Source organism: Poecilia latipinna, unplaced genomic scaffold (genome assembly GCF_001443285.1).
Source record: "Poecilia latipinna isolate Pla-1442-1.1 unplaced genomic scaffold, P_latipinna-1.0 Scaffold539, whole genome shotgun sequence".
Taxonomy (NCBI): Eukaryota; Metazoa; Chordata; class Actinopteri; order Cyprinodontiformes; family Poeciliidae; genus Poecilia; species Poecilia latipinna.
In genome coordinates, this window is record NW_015113155.1 from 202,316 (window position 1) to 221,425 (window position 19,110).

Here is a 19,110-nt window from a genome sequence, read left to right on the forward strand (position 1 = left end):
TGACACTGTCATAAACATAACATAACACGTGTCATGAACATAAAGAAGTCTTTAGGAATGTTTATGACAGGTATTATGTCATGTTTATGACGGTGTCATGTCAGTCTTATGCACACCACTTCAAATAAAGTGTTACTGCGATTTGTTGTTGACTTGCTAGCCAGAAACCACTTGCTGTATTTTTTATGGTTGAGCAGGAAGCTCCACTTCTGCTTTTCAAAGATGTACGGTTGTATAACTGCGCATCTGTTTGCAGCCATTTTCACATGCGAGTACACACTTTAGTTGGGGGGCGTGTGTTTACATTTATAGTGACAAGATGCCCTGAAACGGCTTGTTTTGAACGGAGCTCAAGATAGACAGGGCTGAGCAAACTGAAATTTAATCATCCAAGAATGATTTTGTTCAAAAAAATTTAATGAATATGTTTTGCATAGGCCATTGACCTATCCTAACCTGTTGAAAGAATCACCTTTAAAGGCTGAGTATTTTGTCTTGGCTTTGACATAATATGGTTACACTGTACACATGTCCATAAGTTGCTGTTCTCATTTAGTAACATTAAAACTCCAACATTTCCCATTCTGAAAGCTGCTGGTTTGTTTATTCGATTCTCATCATGTTTCTTTGCAGATATTATTATCCAAATGTCAGAGATCAGCTTGTGGCCAGAGGATTGCTTCCCTTGTCCAAATTATGTGCCATGGCAACCATGCAGAAACAACATCCTAACGAGGCTCAGATGTTCTCCCTTCCCCTGGTTCCAAGGACTGAGGACCACTCAGGATTTCAACCTCAGCCTTCAGGTAAGCACATGCACATCTATAAAGGTGATCCAGATGAACAATAACAACAATAACAATGTGTCTAGCCTGTTTTTTTTTGTTTGTTTTTTTTTTCCTCCTCAGGTTTGCTGGATATTTGCATTCGCTACAAGCACAGGCCTGTCCGACCTGAAGAACAGGCTGGTAGAGGAGCTGCTTCCCGTGTTGTGATGCTTGTGGTTCAAGTGCACAGAGCGTCTGGGCTGAAGGCAGCAGCAAGGTACACTATCAAACCCGGCTCAGAACAGATTGGAGTGTTTTACTGTGATTCATCTATGTAATGTTCACAAACGGAAGGTCATAAAGTGATAAATACTTACGTATATAAAGCTTTAGAAACATATTCAAGTTAAAGCTGAGCATTTTTGTACTAGTACAGTAACTCCTGGTTCTTTTTCCTTCCATCCTCTTTTCAATCTTTCCAGAGCAATATCAGAAGAAAACAATCAATTCAGCCATTTAACGGAGGTCGGGGTGAACCCTTTCGTCACGGTCCACCTGTCCTTCTTACCTGACAGCGAGAGGAGGTGTACCCGCACTGCAGCCAGGACCTTCTGCCCCGACTTTGACCACCACATGGAGGTGACCTGTGATCTGTTGCTGCACATGAGCAGCGGGGAAACCTGCAGCCTGGCTGAGCAGCTGGAGCAGGCATCTGCTGTCTTTACTGTCTGGAACAGAGACAGTCAAAAAGGTTAGAGGAGCTCAGCTTACCTCAGACCCAAATTTGATGAGAGTCTTATTTGGGTCTGAGTTAGCTCACCTTTGTGATCTGAGCTCACAAAGGTGAGTTTGTGTTTCTAACATTTTTGTTCTGTTCTCTTGCAGCATCTCCTGAGCAAACACAGATCATGTTGGGTTCTGTGAAAATACCACTGGTTGATCTCATTCATAAAAGAACAGGTCTGTTACTTATTTAAAAAGTGTGATGGGGCAAGCTGCTCTCTTTAATAAACACAGAAGTTAATTCATGTTTTTCTCAAACATTTAGGTATTTCTGGCTGGTTCGGGCTGTATTTAGTTCGTAAAAAACGTCCTTCACAGTCGGAGCACATCTTGGTCGGTGGCCTGGAGCTTTCCATCAGCTTCGCTCACCACTCAGATAGAGAAAGGGTCATTAAAGCTGCCGAGGGTTTGGGCTGGGAAATGGCACAGCAAGATGATGAAGAATCCTGGGAAGAAGGCATGAGAAAACTCTCACTGACTTTTTCGATGCCTAAAGTGTGGCTTCCTGTCCATTGTCTGCTTCCTCCGGGGATGAGCGAGCTTCAGCGCTCTACCTACTGCTACATCAGATACAAGTTCTTCGACCAGGACGCCGTCTGCTCCCGACTGAAACACCCGTGTGTTGAGGGCGACCAAGCCACGGTGAGCTTTGAAGGAAGTAGAACGGTGGAGCTGAGAGTCACTCAGCCTTTGGTGTGGTATCTGCGAGAGGAGAAACTGGAGGTCCAGGTCTGGGTCACCTTCTCTAAAAACAGGACTACAAGGCCAAGCGATTCAGACCGACTGGTGGGGTCTGCATTTGTTGATCTGGCTTCTCTTGCAAAGACTCCCAAGCAGAAGCAGTCACTGAGTGGTATGTAAGAAAAAAAATTACTTATTGCCTAATTCAGGGTGACACACATCCTTAAAAAGTCTTACATTCATGAAGCTAAAAATTAGCCTTATAATATTTGAAATACATTAGAAAAATGTAAGTTAGCCTTAAATACATGAATTGCAGGTCTTACATTTTGTTGTGGCAGAACTATTAAATCTCTGTAGTTTATTTTTCTCTTGGAACTTTTTTGTCTGGCAGAAGTCTTAAGTTCTGCTGGACATTAGGTCATTAGATTCTGTGACTCGAGGCGGTTGAGGCTAAAGCTAACTAGGGCTGGCCAGTAAATCAGTAACAAGATATATCAGGATAGACACTTGATCAATATCAATAGATAACACGTCAGAATGTTAAATACATATATAATATTCACTGAACTTTGATCTAGAGACGCACAGCATTCTGGGGGATGTAGGCAAAGGAGAGACTTTAGCCGCTCAGTCTCTCACGGCCGGTTAAGCAAAGTGAATGGTATTCAAGTAACTCAGTCACTCTTTGGTTACCTAGCAACAACTTGTTTAACTTGCACAGCAACGATTTAAGGTTTCGCCTCCAAGTGAAAACTGTGGATAAAACAGAAGAGGTCATGTCACCAGTTTGGCAGTATTTCAGATATTTAAAACAAGAAACTAATTAATTATTGATATCGACTGATAAAAAATGCTTATATCGCTGCCATATCAGCCATATCGTCCAGCCCTACCACTAACCAGCCTCCCAAAACCCTTGCTAGCTCGCTAGCTTTTTTGCATCTTTTATGGGTACAGTGTACTTTTGTCATTAGTTGGCTGGACGTTTGTCTTTGCCACTGGCTTACTTTTGTTGCCAACCCGTACAGTAGTACATGCATTCTGTGCAACATATACTTAATTTTCTTTTGTATATTTCTGTCATGATACTGGTCTTAAATTTCATTCATAATGCTCTTAAAAAGGTCTTAAAATGTCTTATTTTTGAGTTGGTGAAACATGTAGAAACTCTGTTTATTATGTTTCTGCAGGAGTGTACCCATTGTTCATGCGCTCTGCCGCCGATCTACAAGGCGCAGCTCTCAGGGTGCACATCACATCATCGGACGGTTCTGTTCCCACAAACCTGTTAGCTGCACATGACACCCAGCTGGACTCTGATAGTCAGGAGGAGATCTTATTGGAGGAAATGGAAGAAGCACATGACTCCCCGTCTGCTCCCAGAAAATCGTCACACACCCTGAGCACACACAGGAGTAAACCCTCCAGGGAGACTCCGGACCTGACGTCTGCGCATCACACAGAGGTGAGCGTGGAAGACTCTTTCCCTGTGATTGTGGCAGTGGACCGAGCCATGCACCTCAATCTGAAAGGTTAGTATGTTATGTGAAGCATTTAATGTTTACTTTACTGTGTTTTATTGGGATTTTATAAGATGAGCCAACAGAGTTCAACATCATGAAAAGGCAAAATGGTGCATAGTTTTCAAAATCAAGAAACAATCAAACTATGGAGTGTATTTGTTTTTAAAGTCCTTGATTCAATCCTTTGTAGGGCTCTCTTTGACTGTCATTACAGAAACAAATCTTTCAGGGATCATCACTACCAGCCTTGCATGTTTAACACTGAAATTATTGTCCACTCTTCTTCAAAACGGGCAAGTTTACAGTTTATGAACTGTATGTAGTTCTTAAACTCTAAAGGTATTCTGAACGGATGTTGCAAAAATGTCTTTTTCTTTTGGAAACCATTCATCATTTCCCTTACACTCTGTACACTATGTTGTACACATGGATGTTTATCACATAAAATCCCCAGAAGTACATTGCCTTGTTTAAATGACAGAGAATCTAGACCAAACAAGTGTTTCATTTTCCCCCAGCTTGTCCTCTTACTGAACGCACCGAAGGAACTCCTTGTTGCTGTGTTTCATACGTCACCGCTGACTCGTCTGAACCAGTTTGCACATCTGTTGTAACCAACACGGACTGTCCTGTGTGGGACCATCAGCACGAGTGCAGGTCTGCTTTCTACACAGACCTCAAAGTAAGCAACACATTTGCAACAAATTAACGTGTTTGCTTTACATTTCCAGGCTTTCAAAGGAGCTGCTGGTCGATCCACATCAGTTTCTTGTGTTCAAAGTGTGGCACAAAGGAGGTATTGTGAGAGGAATAGTGATTTATGATGTTTTGGCTTGTTTCGTAGTATTATTTAACCATTTTGATGTTTTACGTCTGCAGAAATGGAGCGGGTGATTGGATTTGCCACTGTAGACCTGTCTCCTTTACTCTGGGGTTTCCCATCAGTGTGTGGTTGGTACAACATCACAGACTTCAGTGGCCAGTGTCACGGTCAGATTAAAGTGTCTATAACTCCTTTGAGGGGAGTCCAGGACCTTCGTGCACAGAGAAAAAGCACCAACGATGAAGCTGCCAAAAACTCATCAGTAAGTGTGCTGTTTTGATGAAATGTAATATCTGGTGATTTCTAAATTGTGGTTTCTAAATCTCAAGCTGAGAATGGGTTTATTTCCAGGCTTTGTTTCAGACCAGTCCTCTCAGCTATCAAACCACAGCCATGTACAGCAGCTTCCCCTCCCACATCAGCAGATTCCCAGAGCAGAAGATCTCGTCGCCAAACCACAGCGACGTGCCGTTCTCTGAAAGGTTAATACTCTCACAGCTTGACGATATCCAAACAGTTTTTGTCCTTTTCATTAATTATTTCATGTCGCAGGCCAAGTGAGAACGATCGTCATTTTGAGCACATGGACAAAGTTCGTCTTTACCACCAGAATCTGCAAGAACAAACGGCGTCTCACTCTGCCTGTGGCGGCCCGACCTGTGGCGGCCCGACCGGCGACGTTAATCCCTCCAGCTCATTTTTGTTTACAGCACTCAGGTATTCAGATTAATTTTTTAATTCCCATTCTTTACCTTTACATTAGGTCTGAAACAATTAATCAGAGTTATTGTGATGAATCGATTATTAGAATAATTGTCAATAGGCCTGTCACAATAAACAATAAATCAATTAATCAAATGATTAATTAAAAGAAACTCAATCATTTTAATTTTCTTGATTTATCGTTTCTCTTTTCTCTCTGTTTTTACCAAAAACTGAATGATAAAAGTTTTCAGTCTGGTGGTTTGGTCTCAACTATCCCTTTTTTGAAAGATACATTTATTTATACAGACTTCAAATTAATTTTATTTGTCTTTTCTGTTGTTTTATTTATTTATTTCGGATATTTCAAATGTCTTCCAGTCCCAGTGTTTAAATGTTCATTAGAATTGAAAGTTTATTTATCCATGACAATGTGTTCTTGCATTATTATGCCATTATTACTATTACATTACTTGAAAACGGTTTCAAAATAACAATCTTATCGCAATAAATTTTGGGACAAATTATAATCCAGTAAAATTTGTTATTGTGACAGTCCTAATTGTCAAGTGATTTAGTGGTAAATTAATCGTAAACATAATTATATAGACTCATAAAAGGCCGTTTGCTGAACGGACAGTATACCCAAACAAGTCATTAAAGTAAATCTATAAAAAAAATATTGCATTTAAGATGAAAACCCTTCTCTGTGTGTAAATATGTTTTAAAAATGTGAACATGTATTTTTAATATTGTATATAAAAATCTTTAAAGTGGTTCAATAAAAATATCTGCATAATGTGATTTCTTTTTTTTGTCTGATTAATTGATAGACCATCACAATAATCAATTATTAAAATAATCATTTACATTTGACACTTTTTCAAAAAAAAACTCACGGTACCAATATAAAACTACTCATATTTTTATGACAGGAGAAAACTTGGCGAGCTTGACAACATTCAGCGATACTTCAACCGTAAGCTATCCACTCCTACTTTCCCGCCTGCGACTGAACAAGATGGCCACAACCAAGACGTGGATCGGGGGGTGTTGGAGACCGACACGAGTCAGCTGCTCCTCAAGTCCAACCAGCTTGTTGGGGAAGTCAACAACATCATCAGTGGTGAGCTTCTTCCCAAATATTAAAAATATAAAAAGATCGGCCAACCGATTCTGATCCAATTTGTATTTGATTTTTTGTTCCATAAAAACAAATGTATTACAAAATACCAAGGTAAAAAGTTGGAAAAAAAGAAAAAACAATGTTTATCCTACATAATAAAAACAATACCCAGCAGTTATGACTCAAACATTTTACAAAGCACTGCACAAATGAGTAAGACATAACAACAGATATACAATAAATTAAAGCTATAAAACATGCTTTAAAGCTGCAGTTTGTTACTTTTATTATTTTTTTTTACATATTTATTGAAACTGTCTCTATGTTGTGACAGTCTGGTACAAGACGGATAGACTGGGAAAAAAATTTGAGTTCCACTGCCTTCAATCAGCGCGAACTAGAAACAACCAATCAGAGCCAGGAGGCGTTTCTTGGCGCAGTCAAACAAGCCCGATTATATGTCTCATATTATACTGTTTAACAAATATGTTTGCATTAAAGTATAATTATTTACAAAATAATACAAAGTTGGCGCTTATAAGGGATTTTTATTGCAACTTTTAGAGCAACTTTGCATTAAAAGTGTCATTGCTTACCAAATAACATTTTATGACAACAGTCATAGATATTCATAAAGAGTCCTTCATGTTCATGACAGTGTCATGTCAGTCTTATGAAGACCCTGTTAAATAAAGTGTTACCCATTTTTAAAAAATAAAAGTTACCTACTGCAGCTTTAATACAGTTATGCAATAAAATATTAATGATAAATAAATTGGATAATATTTTTAACATCAACCTCTTTTATCAAACCACATCTGACAACAGAAATCAAAATTGTGCAGTTTTGGTTTTTCTCTTCTCTCTTCATAATTTGGCTCGTCTTTCAGGTCTACGAGGTCACTTCCTGGAAGCGATTCCTTCCAACACTCAGAGCTCATCAGACTCACCTGTTGAACGCAGCAGCCCTCGGGCCAACCCAGACAGCAAGTCCAGTCCAAACAGAGCAATTCATAATCGTTTGGATGTTGCATCTCCGCTGCCTGTCGATACGTCTGAGGACGACACCGACTCTGACCACGACGACAAAAAGGACGAGCAAAGCAGCCAGGACAACCTGTCACAGGACGAACACCAAGAGGATTTTAGACAGGACGAGGAAGCTGGCGATGATGATAATGAAGAAGACGACGAGGATTTCGAGGAGGTGGTGCTGCAGCCCAGGCCTCTGAATGAGGTGACATCGCTAACAGACAGAACCAGTCCTTGGACCAGCATCCTGTCAGACCCTGACCTGGTTTCTGTAGAGAGCATAGAGGATCAGAAGGAGTCAGACATGAGTGAGAATGAGGACAAAAGTCTGGAGGAAAATCGAGACGGCTGTCTTTCCAATGAGAAACGCACGGACAATGTTCACCGTACAGAGAGAGACGATGACAGGATGCTACAATCCGGCCATCAGACAAAGGAGTCAAACAGCCGCAACAGTTCAGATGACGCATCATCATCTCCACAGCCTGCCGCTGACACACACGGTGCTTCAGGAACTCAGGACATGGATGAAAACCAGCTCCAGACGTATCCTTAACCTAACCTAAGATGGCAGTCTTTGAAATTGAACCGGTTTGATTCCTGAATGGGAGCTGGAAGTCGAAAGCGACTCCAAGGTTGAGTGTGTGAGGAGGTTACTGGCCATTTATCTGTCGAAACAGAGTTTTCAAAGAGTTTACTTTGATAATTTAATTTTTACATAAACATGTACTTTTCCTAATCACTTCTATATGCCACCATTTCAGAGTAAAAGCCTTTTATAAAGCTCAGTGACTTCAATAACTTGTAGTACATTCCTTTTTCAAATTTGATTCTTAATTTTTTTTAAGTCTAATTTAACCAAATTAGTTTAAAGGCTTTAGCATTTGAAAAGTTTTAGACTTTGTTTTGAGCACTAATGAAGATTTTATATTCATTTATAACAGAGACATAGGACACTATCTTTAAGTCTTGTTGTTTTTTTTAAACTTCTTACCTTAAGCTCATTGCCTGTGGAAGTTCCGAATTTCTTCCTCCCATCTCACCAACTGGAGGCGTCACTGAGAGCCATCCGTTTAGCTCCATCCTTCTCTAACACATCTTATGAATCTGTAAGTATTTTATAGCTTTATCTCTGATATTAAAGCCTTTATTGTTATTCGTATTGGTATTGGTAGTTTCTGGTACTAACGTTTTAGAAGTTACGGTTTTTGAAATCCTCACAGTTGTCCTGCTCATCCCAGAGTCTCAAGTCTATTTACTGATATATCAAAGAAAATATTGGAGTTTTCTGCAGCTTAATGGAGAGTTGTTGTTGCTAATTGTTGCTGCACATGGCCAGTTAAGTCAATTAATAAACAATATGTTTAATTAATTTATCAGCAATAGAAACATGTTGCATTTTTCTGTTTTGAATAAAAGAAGTAAAATTATGTTAAATTTGTTTTTTTATTTCTGTGTAAACACCATGGAACTGATTTCTACTCAAGGTAAGCATTCCAGCCCATACATTTCTCTAGGCCTAAAATTGTATAGAGTTTTTAGTTGCATTCAAATTATTTTCCAGAAGTAAATGAGAACCAATTTAGTAATATTTGCAGTTTTTAAAAATATACATATGTGGACAAAATTGTGGGTACCCTTCTGCTAATGACCAAAACTCCCAAATTAGTCACAGAAATAACTTGAAATTGACAAAAATAATCATAAAGAAAGATTTAAACACCTGTGGTCAGGTGCAGAAGTCTCATTGACTGCTACAGAATATGTCAATGAGCAACAAAATGTGAAATTACAGGTACCATCATTTTTGTCTAGGCCAGTTTCATTAGTTTTTGTTTTTTTAACTCTGCTGTTGAACCACAGTTCAAAAGCAATGTCTGATTTTCATTGGTTAATTTTCAACAAATCTTTTTATTATAATTGCTTTGTCAGTTTCATGATATTTCAGTGACCATTGTGGGGCTTTTCAGTCATTAACAGAGGGGTACCAACAATTTTGTCCATTTGTCTCCCCACTGGCTACTGCTGTTTATCAGATTGGGTTTATCAATGATATAACAGGAGTCGAAACTTTATGTAAGGCTTTGGAAATTTTGAATTTCGACAAACAGTTGGCAGAATTTTGTTTAAATTCACCTTTGCTATGCTACATAAAATACACAGATAAATTATAAGGTGGCTTTTTGGTGCACTGATAAAGCAGCTGAATCTGTTACATAGTAACAGAAGTTAGTTACTACAGTAACGTTCTTGCTAGAGTGAATGCTGGGAATTTAAGCCTGTTACTCAGTGTTTAATCCATGACTGTTTTTGTGAGTTCCACACATACAGCGTTCAGCAGCAAGTCTTTCATGTTAAAAAATTTAAAGAATGACTCGTTGACTTAGCAGGGTGACGCACCACAAGCACACAAGTCATTATTTTAAACTCTTGACATGCAATGACATGTCCCTGATTCTAATGTTTTTATGATTGAAGATGTATTTCTGTGTGATATTTCCAGGGTCAGAACTCCTCAGACCGCCGCCGCGTTCTCCCTCGTGGAGGTCCCCGTCAACGGCCGGACATGTCCCCTCCGTCCCTGAAGAAACAGACGGACAGAATCGCAAAGATATTCGCAGCTCGTTTTGATAAGTCCAGTTAGCTCAGTGGTTTTACACCACAATAATCATGTAAATTAATTTTTATATTTGTTTGTTTTATAAATAAATATTGAAAAATGTTCTGCACTTTGAACCTTTTGTGTTTTTTGAACTTGAGATTTAGTGAATGTTACAAACCCTAGATGTAACCAAGCAGATGTTGTGGACGAATATCTGCATGGTAGACATATCTATACAATTTTGTTGGAAGATTTGGTAAAGATGTGTGAAAAGTTTAAAAATAGATTAATCTTCTATTGTACTAATGCACAATGTTGCAAATTCAAGGCCCACGGACCAAATCTGGACCGCCATATCTACCAATGTGGCCCTCTAGACCTCGGAAGGCCACCAAAATAGAAGTATTAATAGTAGTATTATGTATTTACCAGGCATGTTGTGCCATCTTATTAGCATCATCAACTATGTTACCTTCATTTGTTGTAAAATTGCTCTACATATGACTTGAAAGAAATGTGTCTTTTTAATTGAATGCCTTGAAATTGGGCCTCTGTCTCTTTAAGAAACTCCTGCTCTTTCTGAAACTCTGCCTTCAGAAAGCCATCATAACATTGCTCCTTTTAACGTTTTTTCCAGCTACGAGAATTAGCTCGTATATTGACTGAAGCAGCTGTGCCATTCCACCAGGTGTTTGCTAATGTCAGCTGGTTAGTCTGAAGGAGGAGATTGGAGGTGTCAGGTGAGGGCTGCTCTGTGAGGCAGAAGCTCCGAAGAGGAGCTGCGTACTCGAAGGCGGAGCTAGATCCAACCAGACATTTAGCACAGCTGAATGGTTGCTATGGGAGACTAAAGAATTTCTCAAACATTTATGAAAAAAACAAGGCAAAACTCCAGGTATGTTTTTGATGGGGTAATAACATAAAGCATGATGTAAAGATCAAAAAAGTCAATTTTACATCATACTTTAAATATGGAAAAATGTTAAGTAATTCCTTTTCACAAAACCACCTTTAGTACCTTGACATATTGTTTCACCTCCACTCCAAATGCTTCGTACGACACAAGTTTGCCGGTAGAGCAGCACTGGTCTTCTCCTTACATTCCTCTTGGCACAATTTCTTTACATGGTTCAGATCTCGATCATCTTCAATGCTCGTATCCATAGTTCTCTTCAGCTCTTGTCACATATCTGTTACCAGATTTAGAGGGCTGATATCAAGGGAAAATGTTTTTTTTTTTTCTTTTTGTGGACTTTCAAAGAGAACCACAGCACTCCAGAACTGTGAACTACCCAACGGTGGTCTTAAAAACTCACCCACATATTTTTTAAAAAATTCAGGGTTGTTTTTTTCCTCTCTACCTCTGAAAAAAATTGATTTAATTAAAGGTTTGATTTTTCAATATCTTCTAGAGTGAAGTTATGCAACCATAGTTGCCATAACCTCAGTAATTAGTCATAATAAATTAATTTTTAGCTTCTGTAATTATTGCATTTAAAATTGAGTTTATATTGAGCTGATACTCCAACCTGCGACAAAACATTTCTGGTTTAAACCAGCGTGTCACCAGTCAGACCAGCTGTCAAACCTTTGCGTCATCAAGCAGGTGAGTTGGGTGTTAAAAACACGCCCACCGGCAGCCAGACGGTTGCTATTTTGTTCAGGCGTGTTCTGCACACTGTGTTCATTTTGTTTGTTTTTCTTTTTCTTCCTTTTTTTTTCTGGAGAGGCAGTGCAACAGTCTCAGAAAAATCAGTTAACACCGTCCCATCAGGTTCTTATGCCCGGGCATCTGATTTTATCTGTTCGCCTGCTTTCAGTTCTAAGTCGCAACAAGTAATGGCACAAGAAGAGAACTCTACTTTAATAAGACACATTCTGTTTATTACCTGGAACATGATTGTTTGCTTCAATTTGTTATCGGTCATAAACTCCTGAAAGGATCCGGTGTTAACTTCAGATTTTGGGATGACTGAAAGCTTTGGATTGATTTTTGCTTTTTAAAGACTGCATTGATCCTTTACCGTTTTGAACATGGCAGGAGGATCAGCAGCTGACTTGGCACCTACAGCTGCTGTCAAGATTTTTTCAGCTGGAATAGCTGGCTGCGTGGCTGACCTGGTCACCTTCCCGTTGGACACCGCCAAAGTACGACTGCAGGTAACAAAAAGCATCGCAACCAGGACATGTGGAACGGGTTTTACTGTTTCAAAAACATTATTTACTGCTACGCTCCTACACAGACTTGTAACTCTCCATAATTATCAGTACAAGCCGAAGTGACTTAAAGTCATTCATTATCTTTAACTTTTTATCCTTAAATTTGATCGGATTCAGGATAATAATAACAATAAGGTACTAAAAGATGAAAGTCCTTGGAAGAGTTTGCAGATTTGGATTTGATGGTTGTGTATTTCAAAAGGCATAGTTTGCCTCAGCATTTGAAACAAATCAAGTGCAATAGTTTTGGAGAAAGCATCTATTTAATGGTCTTCATGCAAGATTTCATCAGCTTGTCACTTTAAAGTTAAATACAAGGATTTGTAAAAGATGCTGTTTTATTCGTAATCTTTAAGAATTTTCCTTTAGCAAGACAAGTTACAGATGAAACTAGAATTCTGTCTAATTCTAGACAGAATTCTCGTTTATTGTGCATTGTTAATGCACAATTAACAATGTGCATTAATAATGCACATTGTTGATTAATGTGCATTGTTCTTACCAAATAAATTGAATTCAACTTTTTCAGTCATTATTATCCACTTCATGTCATCTCATCTTATAAAATAATCCCAGACCAACAGTTTTCTGAATCTTGTTTGGTGTTATTTTCTATGGGTTAATTGACATAAAATTAACTTTTTCCCTTTTTTTAGGCTTTAAGATGTTTTTTTTTTTTCTTTTGCTCCAACCTTTCAACTGTTGCTTTCACACGAATGAAAAATACTTCTATAAAGAATTATTTTCCCCTTTTTTTAAGAAAAACTCAGTTTCTTTTGTTCATCAAATAAAAACTGATAAGTGTGGTGCGTTTATATTCCAATCTCGTTACCTTGCTTGGACCAAACCTACCAAGACAATACTGCTGATTTAAGCTGACAGGCTGGGAACAGAGAACAGCAGCCAAGAGGCCTCTTATAATTAGTTGGGATTATCTGTGTACAGGAGGACTATTAGTAGAGTATGTTACAAATCTGGTCTTTAGGTTGGGCTGGAGAAGAAACAATAGTCAGAGTGAAACAGGGTGGTGGCAGAATCATCCTGTGGGGATGCTGATAAAAGACCAAACTGCTGGAACCTTTAAAAGCCTTCAAGCTAAAGCAGGATGACACTAAACATATAGATTGAACTAAGGTGAACTAATTTACATCAAAGCATGTAAATGGCTTAGAATGGCTTAGTCAAATCCCCATATCTAAATCCAATTGAGAATCATTGTCAAGCATTGAAAACCTTTAGTTCATAAATGCTTGCCATTCAATCTGACTGAAATGAGATATTTCAATAAATTGTTTCTTTTGTCAAAATGTCTGAAAACCATAAATGATCTCATTCTGTATGTAGGTTTTCACATAAAATCTCTTTAAAATACTTAGACATTTGTGGTTCTTAACGTGACAAAATGCTGAAAAACACACTGAATATTGACACGTCTAAAAGCATTCTAAGTATAAATCTCTTACTCTCAACAGTTTTTTTTTTATTCATTTATTTTTTTTTACCTGTAATATTTATCCAGGTCCAAGGAGAATCGAAGGACCTCCCTAAAGGCCAGAAGGCGACGTACAGAGGTGTATTTGGCACCATCATCACCATTGTGAGGGCCGAGGGGCCGAGGAATCTGTACAATGGGCTCCTGGCGGGGCTGCACCGTCAGATGTGCTTTGCCTCCGTCCGGATTGGTCTGTACGACACCATGAAGCTGCTTTACGCCCACGGAGCAGAGAGTATGTGCATTCTGACCAACACCACATGCCTGGGGAACCTTCAACAAGCTTCAGCCACGAACACTTTGAAATAACAGTCAAGGTTTTGGATTAAGTGTAGTAGTGTTAGGCTTTCAGTGTCGTACTTTCACGGTATAATTAGAAACAAGTCAGAATTACCTTAGCTTGTTGATGCAATAGCTGCACCAAGGAAAGACCTATCTAACATGTTGAATCTTCTGAAAATCCTGAAAAGCTGTACAGTACAATCAGTGTTTCTCTTGTTGGTGTCCAACAAACTGGTTTATGCTCAATAAAAACCACAGCATGAGTTCGACTGGCAGGCCAAGAAGAGCCAGTAAGACTGGCTCTGTGTGCCTGAACTGTCAAGTCTGGAAAGAGGAATTCATGATGTTACATGTAGACAGTAAAACTTTGACAGCAGATTTCATGGCCAACCCTACAATGACTTGTTTCTGTAAAGTTGCCTGTAGTCGCTAGTTGTCACAAAATGCTGTGTGACAGATCCTGGACTCGGGACCCGACTGCTGGCAGGCTCCACCACCGGAGCGATGACGGTGGCTTTTGCTCAGCCCACCGATGTTGTAAAGGTCAGATTCCAGGCGCAGGCCCACCAGCCAGAGAACGGCTCTGTCAAGAGGTACAGCAGCACCACCGATGCCTACAGGACCATCGCCAGGGTGGAGGGCCTCAGAGGGCTCTGGAAAGGTATTTTCAAAGTCAAGATCTGTGCATATATACCAAACAGATGTTTCGTTTTTTATCTTAAATTCAAAAAGCATATATTTTTGAACAGTTTTAGCTTAATTACTGCTTTAATTTCTTTCAGCAAATGGACTTATTTTGAGTTTGTGTGCTGCATTTAATGATAAACCTATTACTAAAATAGTTAATGATTATTTTGATAACCAATTTATCATAATTACTATTAATGGTTTCAGCTCTATCCACAACACTTTCAGTTTGTCAGAGCATTCCTCCTCCCCCATTCTACTAGGATGTATTTCAAGAACAGGTTGAGCTTTAAACCCTCACTGGGTGCTAGACCTAAAACAACATGCACTGATCATCATGCTTTATCTATTTACACAATGCATAGATTGTGCATTTCAACTTTCTCAAAACGGTGGGAAAACTCTCCTTCTATGTCATGCATGTTTAAAGGCAGTATTATGTGTTTTCCAGGAAACATAGCACCATTTTATAGCACAATCCAGTAACTATGTTACCTTCAGTTGTTATAAAAACACTATATATATAAAAAATATGACTTAAATGAAAGTTTAGTTTGTAATTTAACACCTTGAAATTGGACCTCTGTCTCTTTAAAAACCTCTGCTCTTTCTGAAACTCTGCCTTCACTGAGTTATCACAGCATGGCTACTACCAGCGTTGCTCTGAGAAGTAGCTCTCATGAATCAAAAGAGATACTTTATAAGCTACTATCATAAGTTATGATGAGCTTAGCAGACTCATAGTTTGCTAATTGCTGCTAGCTAGTCTGAAGGAGCTGCATCTTGAAGGGTGCTCTAGGTCCACTGAAACATTTCGCACAGTTGCCATGGCAGATTAAAGGATTTCTCATAACATGCATGAAAGAATCAGAGCAACATTCCACTTATGTTTTTGATGAGGGGAAACATTAGAACATGATGTAAATACTGCCCCTTTAACAGCAATGTGCCATGATGTACCTGGCAAAGACCCTCCAGGTTCTTGATGACGATGTTTTGAAGTCATCTTAGCTGCTGTTTCTTTGGCCTGATTCACACAAACTCATGCTGGTCTGCTGTTGGGTCTCTATTATTGTTTTTCTAGCTTATTTGTAATTTCTGACGGTATAACGTTTGTTTTTTTCAGGCTGTCTGCTGAACATAGCTCGTAATGCCATTGTGAACTGCTCCGAGCTGGTGACTTATGACATTATTAAAGAGCAGATCCTGAAGAACAAACTGATGACAGGTAGGGTCTCCCCACACCCACACATGTTGATCCCTCTCCGGTCTTTGTGGTCTTTAGCAAAGCGTTCTCTGCGGCGTTTTTGTCCTGCAGACAACATGCCGTGTCACTTCACTGCCGCGTTCGCCGCAGGTTTCTGCACCACCGTGGTGGCCTCTCCGGTGGACGTGGTGAAAACCCGCTTCATGAACTCCGTGCCCGGGCAGTATGGCGGCGGCACCAACTGCGCTCTGACCATGCTGTTTAAAGAGGGGCCCTCGGCTTTTTACAAGGGGTGGGTGTCGTCGTTGAAAACCACGACACCCAGTCCAGCGGCTGATTTATCTCAATCTTTCCTTGTAGCTTCATGCCGTCGTTCCTTCGCCTGGGGTCCTGGAACATAGTGATGTTTGTCAGCTATGAGCAGATTCAGAGGGCCGTGGTAAGACTTCAGCGGTCCTGGGAGTCTCGCTTCAGAACAGTTTGACTGAACGAAGCTGTGCAGCTGGATCTGCAGCAGCGCTGAGAGTGAACGGCCAATCTGAACCTTGTACCTCACCAGAGTGGGCAAGCTGCAGGTTTGATTGATGATTACTATTTTAGGTAATAATCGGAAACAGTCGTTTGTTTTTCAACTGAGATTTATCATTTTGGAGAAACTCTGACTCTAAGAAACTTATTCTCATTTTGGTCCCAAATCAAGACCATGAATGTCCTCACGGCCGGTTGTGCCAGAATGTATTGATAAAACCCATTTACAAACTTTTCAAATATCAATAAATGTCAGTGTCAATATGTGTCTTAAAGTTAAATAATGATTTTTTTTTTTTCATGTTGATCTCCCTCGGTAGGATTTCATAATTAGGCCCGAGCAGCTAAGCGCTGCGAAGGCCTATTGTCATTGTTTTTGTAATTTTTCGCCATCAAATTCACAGATTTGATGGTGCTGCTTTAGAAATATTTGTAAATAATTTAGTAATATTGGTGCTTATGTATGACTTCAAATGTGACTCTTCATTACTTGCCATATCGATTATGAACTGTCACTTGACATCAAGTAAGGCTGAGGCAACTGTGTCATAAAAGTAAGAAATGCTGCCACCTTCAGGTAGCAGTGGCTTCAATCCAATGTTTTTGACTATTTTTGTAGAAAATTTGCAATAAAACTCAGAGTTTTCCTTTAGCCCAAAAAAATGTGGTGATCTGTTGATTGGACATGGATTTCTGTGATCACTGAATTATGAAAAACTGGAAGAAATGATTGATGTTCTTTGGAATCTAACGTCTGGACGGCCAAATAATAATCTTAGTAAAAAAGAATAAAGAATTGAGTATCTTAAGCCGGAATTTTAAAATATTAAAGTAAGCATGTTAGCCCAGTTAAAATCTTTCTGAATCATTTTTTTCTGATTCTAAAATGACACAGACATGGAATATTTCAGAGTATATTTACTTCTTCAAGCTGAACAGGATAACAACGGGTTCTGATGTTAAGTGCATTTTTCACATTTTGTACCTCAGACCTCATGAAGAATTCAGCAAGAGGAAGTTCTTTTAAAAAAACTAAATTGTACATTATGTACATAAGAAAAAGAAGTTTAAAATTGCAATTTGCTGCTTGATGTTGATCCTTTTTTTGCTAAAGAAACTGTTTCAAACTGTTTTTGAAAATGCAAAAATAAACAAGACTAAAGATATGTGTTGGTCGTTTTCTCTGGCTGTATAGAAAGTAATAGAGCACTGTTGCTATGCACTCCTATATATAGCGAGACACAGTTATATTTAATAAATTGGAATATACATTCTGTTGAGTTTATCAGATTAAACATATCATTTGAAATTAACCTCTAATCAGATATTAAACATAAATTTTATTAATCTCTTTCATAATTAACAGAGTTAAAGGCTAGAAAACATCTGTCTGGTGTAATAAATCTATATAATGTGAAATGAACTTTTCCATAATATCCTAATTTACTGAATCTGACTGCTATGCCTGAAACATTGCTCCTTTAACTTTAAAAAACTGTGCTGATATGTTTTATTTGACTCCAGGCCTTTTCCCTCTGTTTTTAATATTTCTTATTTTTACAGCTGGGCCAGACGGTTTTAGACCTCATGTTTTATCCTGAAGCAGGGAAACGACCCACATTTCTTTAATGTGACACTGAAAACATCCTCTAATTTGTGGAGTGATCCGATGATAGAATGGTAATAAGTTGACCCTATTTTCAACATTTGAGGGGCTTATCGGGGAAACAGCACTGCAGACAGACATGCAGAATTAAAAGAAGGGTTTGGGGTTTTCCAACACAATAAAACACAATTTTAAAACATGTAAGCATTGTAAAATAAGAAGAAAAAAGACCATGGCTTGTCTCAAAACTTGCATAGTTTTGCTGTGAATGATTTTTCTAAGGTCATTCAGATTTTACGACGTCACTGCAACTTTGCACCTTCAGATTTTAGTTTTTGAGAAAGACAAATAACTTTTTAACTAGTTTTGAACTGAACCCAACCAAGAGAAATGTGCAAAATCATTTTTCCTTTGAGACAAAAGCACAGACAAAAGGCAAGAACTGATCTACAGGATAAAGATTCAACATAATGAGCCTGGTGGATATTCACCTTACAGTCCTGGTGCAAAATAGTTCAACAATAAAGCTATTCGCCAGTATAACTAAGCAGAGCTCAAACTATTAGAGCTTAAACTAGTCTACTGGAGGTGATTTTAAACCAACATGGAGCGTTATTGTGAAGTGAAAGAAAAATAATACCAGTTTTAGTGTGTTTGTAAAAGGAAAATACAAATCTGAAATGTGTGGTGTGTATTTTTATTGTTCAGTGGACCAGCGGGATCAGCAAAATGCAAAAAGCGACAACTCAACCACAAGCCACAAAATCCAAATAGAAGCTGCAGTGTGTGGAATTTAGGCACAATCATCATGTAACATGTTGTTTAAAGAAAAACTAATTTCCTTAACATTTCATATGCTAAAAATGTAATAGTGAACTAAATTACATAAAGGACCTTGCTTTTATCCAGTTTCATGCAGTTAATGCAGAATAATGTAAGACAAAACTAAACGATAATTAAATGGTACTCCTGTCTGTTATTTAACTGTCTGTTAATGTGAAGCGGCACATTTTGCCAGTGTTGTGTTTTTGTGCTGCTGTCCGTCA

At 38.7% G+C, this 19,110-nt stretch overlaps 2 protein-coding genes across 4 annotated transcripts in view; both read left to right on the forward strand.

Annotated features, from left to right (window-relative positions):
* The window catches only part of c2cd3 (C2 domain containing 3 centriole elongation regulator), a 25,563-nt gene extending 15,387 nt beyond the window's left edge, over positions 1-10,176 (forward strand). For 2 of the 3 annotated variants that reach the window (XM_015041125.1, XM_015041127.1), the window contains exons 19-33: positions 634-806; positions 909-1,044; positions 1,250-1,518; positions 1,653-1,727; positions 1,816-2,403; positions 3,425-3,766; positions 4,276-4,414; positions 4,489-4,553; positions 4,637-4,842; positions 4,932-5,062; positions 5,133-5,297; positions 6,218-6,408; positions 7,299-7,986; positions 8,441-8,549; positions 9,944-10,176. In XM_015041125.1, the coding sequence (XP_014896611.1) occupies positions 634-806; positions 909-1,044; positions 1,250-1,518; positions 1,653-1,727; positions 1,816-2,403; positions 3,425-3,766; positions 4,276-4,414; positions 4,489-4,553; positions 4,637-4,842; positions 4,932-5,062; positions 5,133-5,297; positions 6,218-6,408; positions 7,299-7,986; positions 8,441-8,549; positions 9,944-10,084 (3,418 nt within the window). In that variant the 3' untranslated portion in view covers positions 10,085-10,176. The remainder of the gene's footprint in view (positions 1-633; positions 807-908; positions 1,045-1,249; positions 1,519-1,652; positions 1,728-1,815; positions 2,404-3,424; positions 3,767-4,275; positions 4,415-4,488; positions 4,554-4,636; positions 4,843-4,931; positions 5,063-5,132; positions 5,298-6,217; positions 6,409-7,298; positions 7,987-8,440; positions 8,550-9,943) is intronic. The other variant, XM_015041126.1, reaches the window with a different exon arrangement.
* A 702-nt stretch (positions 10,177-10,878) lies between these two features.
* LOC106952793 (mitochondrial uncoupling protein 2-like) lies at positions 10,879-17,635 on the forward strand. The gene is made up of 6 exons (XM_015041133.1): positions 10,879-12,202; positions 13,782-13,989; positions 14,494-14,697; positions 15,850-15,951; positions 16,042-16,222; positions 16,291-17,635. The coding sequence occupies exons 1-6, from the start codon at positions 12,077-12,079 to the stop codon at positions 16,412-16,414; spliced, it is 945 nt and encodes a 314-aa protein (XP_014896619.1). The 5' UTR covers positions 10,879-12,076; the 3' UTR covers positions 16,415-17,635.
* Positions 17,636-19,110: the final 1,475 nt, after the last annotated feature.